The sequence below is a fragment of the Acromyrmex echinatior genome, chromosome 7 (genome assembly GCF_024713525.1).
Source record: "Acromyrmex echinatior isolate Ae372 chromosome 7, ASM2471352v2, whole genome shotgun sequence".
In the NCBI taxonomy this organism is placed as follows: Eukaryota; Metazoa; Arthropoda; class Insecta; order Hymenoptera; family Formicidae; genus Acromyrmex; species Acromyrmex echinatior.
In genome coordinates this window covers 12,856,117-12,868,983 of record NC_141858.1, presented here as the reverse complement: position 1 = coordinate 12,868,983, position 12,867 = coordinate 12,856,117, and the positions used below count along the sequence as shown (strand labels likewise).

Genomic DNA, 12,867 nt, shown 5'->3' with positions numbered 1-12,867 from the left:
TTAAAGCAGAGTCTAATCAGATTGCAGTAATGTAACTTTTGTACTTTAATTAATTTGTAACTTGTAATTTGCCGTTTAATCAGTCTCCGCGGATGTAACTGAATTATTAAAATTTAAACATAATAGCGATAAATGATAAACATATACGAATAATAAACATATCATAGCGGCGAATTAATAAACATATACAAATAATATTTTGGATACAAAGAAGTTGCTAAAGAGATGCGAAGAATAAGAATCGACTTCGAGACACGGCCAAACGCGCTCCGAGTATACATTGTTATAATAACAGCTGTATAATAAATCGATATCGAATTAACTTATTACTGAGATGGTAATTATTTTATTTTACCAAAAAAAAATTTAGCCTTCTAAAGTGATCATCCCGACGTGTACACGAGTTGATGAGTATTTTTACTTTTAATTTTATTTTATTTTATTATTCGCGGTGACGAAGTCAGAGTGTTAAACTTAGAGTGTTAAATACTACACTTAGAGTGTTAAATTCGAAATTTAGTGTACTATTAAATAAGCCGATAGTGCAAGATTGTGAGGAAGATATGCTAGAATCAGAATATCAAGAGATGAATAGCAAAAATAGCGCCGACCTGGACAAGCAGCAATTACTCGAGGATCTGCAGGAGAAATTCCTAGAGGTCTGTTTTCTCTGTGGCTGAACTTATGTTTTTAGAACTTAAAGTGAAATAGATATACGTTTGATATTTGTCGAAAGTGAGAAAGAATTAGAGTTCTAGAGCAGTTTAGTTCCAAAGACATAGAGTACTGCTCGATCTAAGTAGTATGGGCGACAAAAATGAGAGAAAGGGATCGTGGAAGACAGCCAATCTGCCTCTCATTCTCTCTCTCATTATATCGTTGAGTGAAAAGAGATAAAGATACGATCGAGAAGTCCATACTCTATATCTTTGTCTAATTCAGGAATAGAAAACAGGTCACAGAGTATAGTAGCAACAGCTTGAATGAGCGCGGCATCACCAAGATTGCAAGTGGAAGAACAGCCACCACAATTTTGTGAGTCTAAACTTAAGATGAACCGTGTAAACATGAGAATGGAGTTTACTCCTACTGATCCGAAGCTGTGGTTCCATATATTATTTTATTTTACCGACTAAACTTAGCCACCTCTCAAAAAAATAACTATTTCATATTTTTAATTATCTAAAGCAATAGACAGAATAAAGTTTTATTGGTATAGTTTATCTTAAACAATAATAAATAATACTTGATAAATGAAATTATTTTGGGGTGCAGCGTATATACCGGAATTACCTTATATTTCAGATAAGTTCGCATACTGAATAAACATTCGATAATCTCTTTTGATATCTGTGCAAAATAAAAACAGGGATATAAATTAAGAGTATAAGATTTAAAAATAAACCATATAATATACTATAAATATAAAAGCACATCAATTTCTACGTTTCATAAATTACTTTATTTTTGTCTACTTTTAATTTTGTTGGTTTATTATATTTCTATCATTTATATTAGTTTATTCTTTCAAATTCTTCCATCTCCTTATATTTTCGGTGTTACACTCTTTACGAATCCTACATATTACATAGTACAATGCATTTTTATGAAAAGTCGAATCTACCGTACATATTAAAAGCGATAAACGATATATATGGTAAACGATCTGTGAAATTGGAGAGCAGACCTGCGTTAAATCACTGAATATATAAAACGAAGTTTGTAATATCTCGTTGACAATCCCATCAACATCACAGCCGTACATTACGTAATGAAGGACACGTTCTAGCTCGGTGCTTGATACATTTACTTGCCTTTGTAATCAAACAAATTAACGCGCATTGGGATAGCGACGTCGATTACAAGTCGTTAATTAATATTCGCAGGAAATAATTGCCGTGCGTCAGCGATTGAGAACTGCGTGTTTTCAGTTACGTAACGTGCGACAAGACATGAAAGCACGTGGATCGTCGGCCACGTGATTAGCGTCACATGCCAATAAAGATGTATCCTTCCGTTCATTCGGCCACGTGAGCATCATTTCCTCTTCACCACGAGATGGGAGACAATGGATAAAATTACGTAACTGCGAAATCCCTTCGCAATAAATTGTCTTCATTGATCTTTGCGAAGAAATTACGCAAAATGGTTCACTTGATATTCTTGATACAAGATATATATATTTTTGAATTCCCCTAACATACTATGAATAACCAATTATAAAATGGAACTAAAAATATTTTTAAAATGTTAAATAAATTACTTCGAATATTAATGATATTATTTTGGCGAAAGGAGTACTGATTATAGTGTTGATTGTATATTTTACTTTAGAAGTACTTGGCAGTACTGGATTATTAGAAATTACTTATTGCTGTACTGACAGTAATACAATACACAGAATACTACTAGATAGTATTGAGTACCAATCAAATTATTAATATGAAGAAAAAACAAAACTATAGAGAACATTACATATATTAAATATAATTGTAAAACTCGATTAGAAAATTTTACACATCATAATATTTATTTGTAAATAAATCAATAAATACACAAATAGTTTCATCCCTGATAAAAATAAAAATCGGAGCATAAATCGGATGTAATTGGAGAGTAAACGAAACTCATAAAAGGCGAAAATTGAAACAAAGAAATGTAAAAGAAGCATTTACGTTTCTTTTACATTTGGATATTCCAATTTTCGCCTCCTTTCGTTTACGCTTCTGTTACTTTCCCATTACATTCGACTTACACTCTCATTTTTATTTTCATCAGGGATGTCAGATTTAAAAATAAATATAACGATCTAATGCCTGGTTTATGCTTCGGTCTTAATCTTAGTCTTAAAAGTTGGCAACAAAGAATGCTATAAAAAAAAAGGTTGTTTATGCTTCCCATTCTTAATCCAGTAGTCTCCCAGCGAACAAGAATGGATTAAAATGGATTGAAATTTTTTTCTATCCAAATGCATATTTTAAATAGCGAATACTTTTTTTTGAATTTAATTGGATTCAATTAGATTCAATTGATTGCAATTGGATTGAAAAACTGCATTTCCTATTCAAAATTTTGAATTGAACAATATTCACAATTGTATGTGTTGTGTATTTATGTGCACAGAAAATGCTAATATTATTTTTAGATTGAAAGGTATAGAGATATGCTTCATGCAATTTCTATAAATGAATAAAAATGCATTTAAGATTGAAAAGTATTCATTTTAACATTCGTGAATCAATATTTCTGAAAATCTGAATCCATTTCAATTCATTTCAATTCATTCTTGTTTGCTGGAATGGTTTTTATATCAATTCATACATTACTGTGAATCTTCAAAATATATTAATTTGCTTTGAAAACAAGATTAATCACGTTAAGGGATTTTACACAACAGTATCAATTAAACTGCTTTTTCTAAGATGCGTTTAGGGAATTATTTATCTTAAAATGAGATAAAAATTTCAAAAGTGAGCAAATCACTCGAATATTCATAATTTAATTGGTTAACACTTGCCTGGGAAAAAATATTACGTTTGTTCACTTTTCTTATTATCACATCATTTTAAAATACAATCGACCTTCGAATTATGCCCAGGTAATTTTGGTATACACTTTTGCTATAATATACGTAACATAAACTATAACCTATCTGAGTATTTTTGAACGCATCTCTACTAAACGCAGTCGATTATTGGTAGAAATTTCTCTCTAGTGAAAAAAATACACTAGTAATTTTCACTGCTACCAACTGTTTTTACTGACAATAATCAAACTTATTTTTGAACACGCGGATGTAAGCTGTGGAGAGCATAACCTATCTCATAGACGTTAAACTCGTTTTATAAATCGACAACGTACAATGAAAGAATATCTATATTTCGAATATAAAATATCATGTTAAATTATGTAATATTTTCAAAAAATTTTTTCTTCAGAAAATTGGAATAAAATATTGACAAGAAGAGGGTATGAAAAAAAAACATTGTACTGATATTGATATCATTTCTGTCCTGAAAGAAGATCTTATGTTGATTTTACAATGAGTTTATAGTCGAAAGTTTTAGGTTAATTCTACAATGTGCTTTTTATTTTGTTTCTTGTTGTTTGTCTCTTGTCTTATTGATCAAAAAGGCAAGAGACAAACAGCAAGAAATAGGAAACAAAGAGCACATTGTAAAATTAGCCTTAGTCTTAATCAGTGAAGTTGTGGCCAATCAGCGTTAGTTATACAAGTTGGCTATTGGTCAATTTCATTAAACTTAGGACATAAAACTTAGGACTATCGACTCATTGTAGAATCAGCATTAGAAGAAGAATAAAAGTGAAACAAGAAATTTTGATTATTATTGCTATATTGAATGTCAACGAAGATGCCAGTTTATCAAGAAACCGAAGTAATTATTTTTATTTTATTGATATAAATAAATCGATATATAAATTTGTTCTCTATCACTCAACTGCACTAAACTTTTTTTCTCACTTTCTCATCAAACTTTAAATATAAATTTATTTTATTTAAAATACAACAAGTTTATATCAATCCAATTATAAAAAAACATATCTATTATTTTCTATGAGCTTATTTAAGACTTCTGCTTATACTTATTTCACATAATGTAAAATATTTATACAGACCAAGTACAAAAATATAAACAAATCATGATCTTATCCTAAGTTTATATCCTATATTTAACTTTATTGCTTCATGTATATTATTCTTAGCATTAACACAAATATCATATAGAAACGACACTTGCAAGATTCATTTTTATTCTATCTATATTTCAGCAAATCCAAGCACAAACGATTATTGTTATTCATCCAGGCTCTATGTACCTTCGTATGGGCCGTGCCTGTGATCTGAAGCCCATTACGTTACTACACGCCATAGCAAGAAGACGTTTACCAAATGGAGCAACATACAAAGATAGTCTCTTGCCTCCAACTGTGACACTAGTAAGTACTGGAATAAATGTGCAATAAAATCATATTATCATGTTTCTATCTGTCATTATCTTTGGCAGACAAAGGAGTTAACACAAGCAATGGAAGAATCTCGGCTGCAAGTATCTCATACTCTTCAGTCCTGTTTACAGTCGGATGGAAGTCGAAGATATGCGACACCTCCGCAGCAAATAGCAGCTTTCAATCGTAGATCTAGCCCAGAAATCTCTTCACCCAGCAACATGAAATGGACAATCACTGATAGTAATATAGTTATCGGTGATGATATCTTATCATTAGATCCAGAGGAAGAATGCAATTTTAATATCCATTTTCCATATAGAAGAGGAGAGCTTAATATACATTCAGGCATAGGTGGTAGCATAACAGCTGTCATGGCAGACTTAAAAATCATCTGGGAATATGTATTGACTGAGAAGTTAGATATCCCTCTTAGAGACTTAAAGCACTATCGTGCAGTACTTGTTATACCTGATATTTATCATCGACCATATCTGAAGGAATTGATCACTCTGTTATTGGATGAGATTGGTTTTGGACGCTGTATTCTATTGCAAGTTAGTTGATATCCATAATACATTATGTACTCTCCTGGAAAAATTCTCGTCTTTTTTTATGAAATATTTTACTTGTATAATTATTTGGAATTCAAAAACCTTCTTTTTCAAATATCTTTTCATTACTGATAGGATCACGTAGGTGCGATGTTTGGAGCAGGTTTGGGTTATGCGTGTATAGTAGATGTTGGGGCTCAGAAGATATCAGTATCCTGTGTAGAGGACGCAATTTCTCATAAAGATACACGAGTGCGTATGGATTACGGTGGGGCAGATGTTACGCAGACATTTCTCTGGCTTTTACAAAAGTCCGCATTTCCGTACAAATCATGCGATTCTACTAACAAGTTGGATGCACTACTCTTAGAGCAACTGAAGATAGATTTTTGTCATGTAGATTTAAATGTGTGTGGCTCACAGGAGAAAACGTTTGTTGTCAGAAAACCAAAACAACAAACGGAAACATACACTATGCAGGTATTGCCTTTTTAAAATTTATTCTTTAAAAAAGAATTATTTTTTATGGTATTGAGATTAGTACATTGAAATTTGTTGGCATTGAACAGGTTGGCGATGAATGTTTAATAGCGCCTTTAAGTCTATTTCAACCTGAACTGTTCAGAATTACCGGAACGCATAACGTTCATGTTCAGAAACGATCATTAGGAGATCCAGAAGATCCTTATGACGAAAACTATTTAAGAGAAACAAGTGTAAGTAATTGCTTTGTGTTTTTCAAATTCCTAATTGATGTTTCCATTTTAACATATCCAAGTTTGATTCAATTGCTCTCGATTTTAGAGACGTGGCATGAAAGAAACTCTGGATCATTCGTCGGAAATGCAAGAGGAGGCGGCGGCTGCACCTGCAGTCGTGGGAGACGATGAAGTTGTAGTTGACGCTGGTGATCCTGCACCTAGTTTGTTAAAAAGTGATTTGGACGCTCCTCGAGATTTCGTAATCCCGCAACAACTATTGGGTCTTGATCAAGCGATTTTGCAGAGTATCGAGCGATGTTGTGAGCATAAACATATTTATCAGATACCTATAACTATAAATAAAAATATATACAGTTAGTCTAATTTCTTTATAATAGCCAATGAAGATCTCAAAAGAAAAATGTATAGTTGTGTGCTAGTCGTTGGATCAGGTTTGAAATTTAAAGGTATCGGTATGTGGCTTCGTAATCGAATATCTCTTCAAACTCCTTACATGTATAGGCCTGGTAAGTATTTCCTTCAAGACTCGTAGTAAATCAATTGCAGTAACTTAAACTAAACCGTTAAATAAATTACTTAATTAGATAAAGAAATGTCAAATGCAATCAAAGCTATATCTTGATGCCTCAATACTTCTATGTGAATTTTTAAATATAATATATTTTCTAGTATTTCCGAAAAAGAAGTTAATATAATAATATCACATTAAATTGATTATCAATAATAATGCTAATCGTAAGCTAATAAGTATCGTAAAAATACTGCAAAGAAATGTTGTGATTAATATGTATTCTCCAGCTTTAATTTCAAGATTTAGCCTCAATTGTATTTGGCATTTTTTTTACTTATTAATTTATTCAATTAATTGTAGTTTGCTTACGACGAATGAAACATATTTTTTACACGCTGCTTGATTTTTCTTGCAGAACAACTGGATATTATAACACAGCCGAAAGATATGGATCCCGGTATGACAACGTGGAAAGGAGCAGGGATTTTAAGCTGTTTGGAATCAGCACAAGAATTGTGGATCACTCGAAACGAGTGGCATCGCTGGGGTGTTAGAATATTGAGAGAACGATCCCCTTTCTTATGGTAAAAAATAATTTTCCACAAGATTAAGATTATTTTTTAAGATATTAGCGATAATATATGAACAAATAAGCAGTTTTCTATTTTTTTAATATAGTAAATCTATTATTTTTTTATATTACGCTGTAACACGAGGTTGTTGTACAAAATTATTATTATTAGGTACAGAAACATTTAAAAGATTCAGAATTACCGGATATCATAATATCTCGATCATTCTAATTCTAGTCTTATCATTAGGGTGGTATTGTATTATATCGGCTTCCAGTAGAAAATTTATGTAAGTTAATACGTTAGGCGTGACATCTACATAAACATCATCTCCCCCTTTCATGTAAGCTTTCGTTAATGCCTGTAATCGTAATTTCGTACAATTAATCAACATATAAAAAAAATATAGATGTATAAAGACGATCGTACCGCTAATAAGTTCTTGAAATCATCATTGTTCGGAAAAATTACATCCACCACAGTATGCTGCAAAGAAATTTTTATCTATCAATACTTTATTTCATGTTTTACTTCAATACTGTCTAAGATTTATAATTATATATATAGACATTTGTTTTATAATTATATATATAGACATTAGTTTTATAATTATATATAGGCATTAGTTTTATATATAGTTTAATGTTCATTCCAACTGTCTTCCTTTTTCTTAATGGAGATAGAAAAAGGGAAGCACAAAACATGAATAATACAGATATTTGACAATATCATTTTACTTTGTAAAAATCAGACATGACAAATATATATTGAACTATAATACAATTATGTCTGCGAGATTATTACAAGAATTTCTAGAATTTCGTCGACGCTTATTGATTGAAAGAAAGTTACAATTTTTACTTATTCGCGTTTGGGAATTGTTTTTACATTCTTATATGTATTTTTCTTAAAAACCAAAACTTGTCATAATAATGACACTATATCAAAAGAAAAATTAACACTTACAATAAAGAATAAAATATTCACAGTTAATCTTAAAGGTCTAAATAGTTTTTAAATGATTAAAGCTAAATTAATGATATATATATATATATATATGACAGCAATTTCATAATGATGTGTGAATAAGGATTTTGTCAACTATTTCAATATACCAATTTCCTTAAATATATATCATTAGCATATATAATTTTCGATTTCCATGAAAAATACATAAAAAAATACAGAAAATAAAATGATCCCCAAACTGCGAAAAAAATTGTTTTTATGCGATTACAGACAAATATTGGAAAAACGAAAAATAATGAAGATAATATACATTTATAATCTGTTTGCGAGAATTTTTAATGAGGCTATACAAAAACAGAAATCCTTGTTGTGACGCTCTCTTTCTCTTTCTTTTTTTTCAATGATACATAGATACATTCAAGGATCAAAAGAAAAGCTTGTTGTAATTATATTATAGTTCAATGATGACGAGTCATAACTTTTCATACCAAATCATCCTTCATTTCGGAAAATAAATGTTTCACTAAGTTGAATTCTTTCTTGTAAGTTATGTTTGCAAAGGTTTCTGTAATATCCAAATAAACTTCCTCCATTTTATTCAGTCCATTTTTCTTATTTCTCAAACTGCAATAAACAATGATACTAAAGAAACTGATGAAGGTAATGGAACTTGCGTATTACTGTACTTACTATGCAATGTCCTCCTGGATATCAGAAAGTTTTTGCTGTTGATTATCGAAGAGCTTTTGCATGTCGTGAATTTCTGCCTCCAGCTCGATTAACATTTCTGCACGCAAATCAGATGTTCTCAAAATTGGATAATCTTCGGGATCTACTTGTCGAATTTCCTTACGCAAGCTGTCATGCAACTTGTTTTGTTTGATTCTCATGTCGTCCAGCGAACTGGATGATTTTATCGTGAAGACTTCATTGTTCGATAGTTTGTTTATCAAATCTTCAATATTTTTTTCCTGTTCTTTCTTTCTCTCTATTAGCAACTCAAAAGCATCTTTTAACGTATATTCCATATTTTATTTTAAAATATAGATAAAATTCAATGCTGCAAATAACATAAAAAATGTTAATGGGGAACACAGCTTATAATAAAATTTTCAATGAGGTATTTGTAAGTCTAACCTACACAATCACAAAAATTAAAAAAAAATATATATATACTAGTCGAGCGTTTTTTCAAGAAATGAACGAATCTTACAGAAAAAAAATGTTTCTCTGCTTCACGAACAGAGATATTAATCGTAGAAGTTTTGTTATTATTGAAACCGCGAAACCTGTTACATCCACAATATAAACAAATGTCTGCTGCACACCTCTACTTGACAGAGTCGAGTTTTAGAACGCACTCCAAGCGCGAAGCATCGGTGCAGTATTTTATCCTTGTTTAACATTCAGTGAACAAGGATAAAATAGTACTTGGATTGATCGAATTTTGGAACGCAATTCTAGGAGCATTCAGTATTGGTGAATTGATGCCTTGGTGGAGCAAAGTAGAATGGAGTAAAGTGAAGTGATGAGACTATCGTTATTTGCTGTTGTTTGTTAAAAATTATCATGCTTTCTCATCATATAAGTAAACTTTTGCGTCGTTCGTATTCACGTGCAATCTCAAATTACCGTGGCTTCGCCTCGACGAACGTTGAAACAGGTATTTATTATTCTATCATGACCAGTTACAATTTTTAGGTTATCTTTTTACTGTGCCGGATAACAAAATTGATGAAAATTGTTGCTGTATAATTGAAATTATGTAATGTAATTATAGCTTCTTCGTTTTATTCTTTTATGTGATAAATTTAGTTTTCTATATATATATATATATATATATATATATATATATATATATATATATCACAAGTCATTTATAATTCTTATTTTTTTATTCCTTGCCATTTAAGCTCTACACGTAAACATTTCTAGTATTATTCCGTTATTAATGTAGAGTTATGTATTAAGTTTTATTGTTTCAAATTTATTAAGATAGATTTGTTGATCTTCATGTAATTTTTTACAGATCCAACGGAAAGAGATCCAACACCATTCTTTTTTAATAAAGAAATTCAGGAATGTCTGCAGACATTAACGACACTGGATTATAATAAGGTCTTTCGGACTCGCAAAGATGGACACAAACTAGAACCACCGCAGTTTAAATTCCTGACAGATGAACAACTCGAGGAAGCTAGGAAAGCGGCGGAATGTAGAGCGAAGGAATATTTGCAAATGCCACCAGTAGTAAAACAAAGATTGGAACCGTCTGAGCCGTTATGTGAGGATCCTGCGCTACAGAATCATGATACTGCTAAATACGTCTTTACTGATGTCACATACGGTCTTAAAGATAAACAAAGATCAATAGTAGTTAGAGAACCGGATGGTACATTAAGACACGCTTCTTGGAAAGAACGAGATAGAATGATACAAATCTTTTTACCAAAACCAGAAAGGGAACTACAAAAACCAAAGATGTTTGAAGGCGAATACTTGAAGGTACATACATTGTCTCTAATTTGTATCTAGTATCTTTGCTGAATTTATATATAGATTTAAGATTTCTAAAATATGCCAAAAATTATCTCCTTGTTTTCGGGAGAAATTAAATTATATGCATTTTTATATTTAATTATGTATTTAATTTCTATATATTATTTGTAATTTGTCATAACTGTGAACGTCACTTATATTTCAGCATAATTCAATATATATATATTATATATATTCAATATATATTATATATATATATATATATATTTATATATTATTTCTATATATGGTTATTTATTAACAAAATAAAAGAGATTTACTTTACAAGTTGATATTCTGTTGATTATAAGTGTTTTATAATAACATATCAGGTGTAGTAAAAAGAAATCCATTATTTTTCCAATAGATGGCTTTAGTAATCTATATCTCATCTACGTATGATACAGATTACTAAGCCATCTATTGGAAAAATAATGGATTTCTTTTTACTACACCTAATATTTCCACATTAATATATTTTTATAGAATTTGTGTATTTTTTTGTTTCTGAGATAGTAATGAGTTGATGAGGAATCTTAAGAGAAAGAAGGAGAATGTTTGCATGAAGTAAACACTGATGTACTGCCATATTTTTCACAGGATTTGTTAAATCGTAACGAGTACGAGTTCATACTGGACCGCGCATGCACGCAATTTGAGCCGGACGATCTGGATTATCAAGCAGTCACCCAAGAAGTCTACGAACACATAAATGCCGAGAATCATTTCGACGTCTTAAGATCCACGCGTCACTTCGGGCCGATGGTGTTTCATCTAGTGTGGACGAGTAACATCGACAATCTATTGTACGAAATGATCGAAACCAATCGGATCAAGGATGCTGCGCTGCTGATACGTCTATACCATATGGTTCATCCTACAACCAAGTCGGCAGTTGAGCAATGCGAGCACACGGACGATGTGGACTTCATTATGCATTACGTGCACCTCGAATCGCTAAAAAAGAATAAGCTCCAAAAGCTCTTGCAATCGTACAAAGAATTGCAGCGGGAACGTGAAATTGTGGCGGAAGGTATTAAACAGGCCCATGGCATTTCTTCGGAAACGGATAAAACGTAAATATAAATAAATAAATATTTCGTATTCTCTTTTTCGTTGATATAATTAGTAATTATTCTTCCATTTTTTCAATCCATTATCCCAAACGTAGTAATAGTCGATAATAAAAGACTTGAATATGTTAAATATTTTGATCTTATTCCCTAAAAAAAAGTTGCTTACCTCAATGAATTTTATTCTCCCTTAAAAGTGTCGTTTAGAGATTAGAAAAATGAATTAGAAACGTGAATTAAATTGATAAAACAGATAAATTGTGAAGAGACGTTTAACCCTTGAGAACTGGAGTTTCCTAATAAAAGGTCTTTAACCAAAAATTTTTACACTTAAAATAAGATAAATAAATAATCGGGCGAAGAGAAGATTCTGAATAAAAAGTTTAAGCAACGCGAACAAACATAAAATAACTTCATAAATTTTACTTTCTATTAAATTTTCTAATATCATAAGATTCGATTTGTAGGAGATTCTCTCTTGGTATCTGAAGTGTGAATGTAATTTAAAAATGGAAAATGTCAAAAGTATTATAGTAATCTCCATGAAGGAGGATTTAATGTCACAGGGTTCGTAATCAGAATTTAAAAAATCAGTTTGGAAATCAATAATGACTATTTATACTTCACATAACATTGATGAGCTTCAAATAAAACAAAATTGGAAGAAATTAAAAACTCTCTAAAATCGAATCTTATATATAATCAAATATGTTTTTAAAATTCTGTCCACCATATAGAATCCACTATTTTGAATTTTCTATTTTTTATCTCAGATTCGAATAAAGCATCATCAAATTAGCCATAAATTCATAAACCAAGTTTCATGAAACTTGAACAAGCAATTTATGAAGTAAAAAGGGATAAGCCCAAATGGGGTCGCCGATCTACAAAGGATTAATAAGAAAATACAGGTAATTCAGAATCGGAATTCATTTGTTCATTTGTTCTGTCCAATAATTG

General features: G+C 30.8%; 3 protein-coding genes across 7 annotated transcripts; 2 read left to right on the top strand and 1 right to left on the bottom strand.

Annotated features, from left to right (window-relative positions):
- The first annotated feature begins 3,766 nt into the window (after positions 1-3,766).
- On the top strand, positions 3,767-7,794 carry Arp8 (Actin-related protein 8). 3 transcript variants are annotated; one of them, XM_087407742.1, is made up of 9 exons: positions 3,767-3,969; positions 4,300-4,397; positions 4,792-4,959; positions 5,028-5,525; positions 5,658-6,002; positions 6,092-6,238; positions 6,327-6,543; positions 6,622-6,750; positions 7,171-7,794. In XM_087407742.1, the coding sequence occupies exons 2-9, from the start codon at positions 4,362-4,364 to the stop codon at positions 7,341-7,343; spliced, it is 1,713 nt and encodes a 570-aa protein (XP_087263868.1). In that variant the 5' UTR covers positions 3,767-3,969; positions 4,300-4,361; the 3' UTR covers positions 7,344-7,794. The 3 variants fall into 3 exon arrangements, with proteins under 3 accessions (XP_087263868.1, XP_011064804.1, XP_087263869.1); XM_011066502.2 differs by having other exon boundaries at positions 4,267-4,397; XM_087407743.1 differs by having other exon boundaries at positions 3,778-3,796.
- On the bottom strand, positions 7,413-9,660 carry LOC105152305 (hypothetical protein). Of its 3 annotated transcripts, none has more exons than XM_087407744.1 (5): positions 9,510-9,660; positions 8,987-9,356; positions 8,785-8,938; positions 7,757-7,813; positions 7,413-7,688 (listed from the first exon to the last, which is right to left on the bottom strand). In XM_087407744.1, the coding sequence occupies exons 2-5, from the start codon at positions 9,322-9,324 to the stop codon at positions 7,536-7,538; spliced, it is 702 nt and encodes a 233-aa protein (XP_087263870.1). In that variant the 5' UTR covers positions 9,325-9,356; positions 9,510-9,660; the 3' UTR covers positions 7,413-7,535. The 3 variants fall into 3 exon arrangements, with proteins under 3 accessions (XP_087263870.1, XP_087263871.1, XP_011064801.1); XM_087407745.1 differs by having other exon boundaries at positions 9,438-9,658; XM_011066499.2 differs by having other exon boundaries at positions 8,785-8,920; positions 9,510-9,658.
- Positions 9,661-9,740: 80 nt separating this feature from the next.
- Positions 9,741-12,835, top strand: mRpS22 (mitochondrial ribosomal protein S22). Its single transcript, XM_011066501.2, has 4 exons — positions 9,741-9,959; positions 10,326-10,801; positions 11,435-11,910; positions 12,681-12,835. The coding sequence occupies exons 1-4, from the start codon at positions 9,866-9,868 to the stop codon at positions 12,688-12,690; spliced, it is 1,056 nt and encodes a 351-aa protein (XP_011064803.1). The 5' UTR covers positions 9,741-9,865; the 3' UTR covers positions 12,691-12,835.
- Positions 12,836-12,867: the final 32 nt, after the last annotated feature.

Bases quoted from the DNA above. Each gene is read 5' to 3' on its own strand.
- LOC105152305 (XM_087407744.1), bottom strand. From the start codon at position 9,324: ATGGAATATACGTTAAAAGATGCTTTTGAGTTGCTAATAGAGAGAAAG. The intron at 8,939-8,986 runs GTAAGTACAGTA...CAGTTTCTTTAG, and splicing joins ATCCAGGAGGACATTGCATA to TATCATTGTTTATTGCAGTT. The intron at 7,814-8,784 runs GTATGAAAAGTT...ATTTCTTTGCAG, and splicing joins CCGAAATGAAGGATGATTTG to CATACTGTGGTGGATGTAAT.
- mRpS22 (XM_011066501.2), top strand. From the start codon at position 9,866: ATGCTTTCTCATCATATAAGTAAACTTTTGCGTCGTTCGTATTCACGT. The intron at 9,960-10,325 runs GTATTTATTATT...AATTTTTTACAG, and splicing joins CTCGACGAACGTTGAAACAG to ATCCAACGGAAAGAGATCCA. The intron at 10,802-11,434 runs GTACATACATTG...TATTTTTCACAG, and splicing joins TTGAAGGCGAATACTTGAAG to GATTTGTTAAATCGTAACGA.
- Arp8 (XM_087407742.1), top strand. From the start codon at position 4,362: ATGTCAACGAAGATGCCAGTTTATCAAGAAACCGAA. The intron at 4,398-4,791 runs GTAATTATTTTT...TCTATATTTCAG, and splicing joins CAGTTTATCAAGAAACCGAA to CAAATCCAAGCACAAACGAT. The intron at 6,239-6,326 runs GTAAGTAATTGC...TCTCGATTTTAG, and splicing joins ACTATTTAAGAGAAACAAGT to AGACGTGGCATGAAAGAAAC.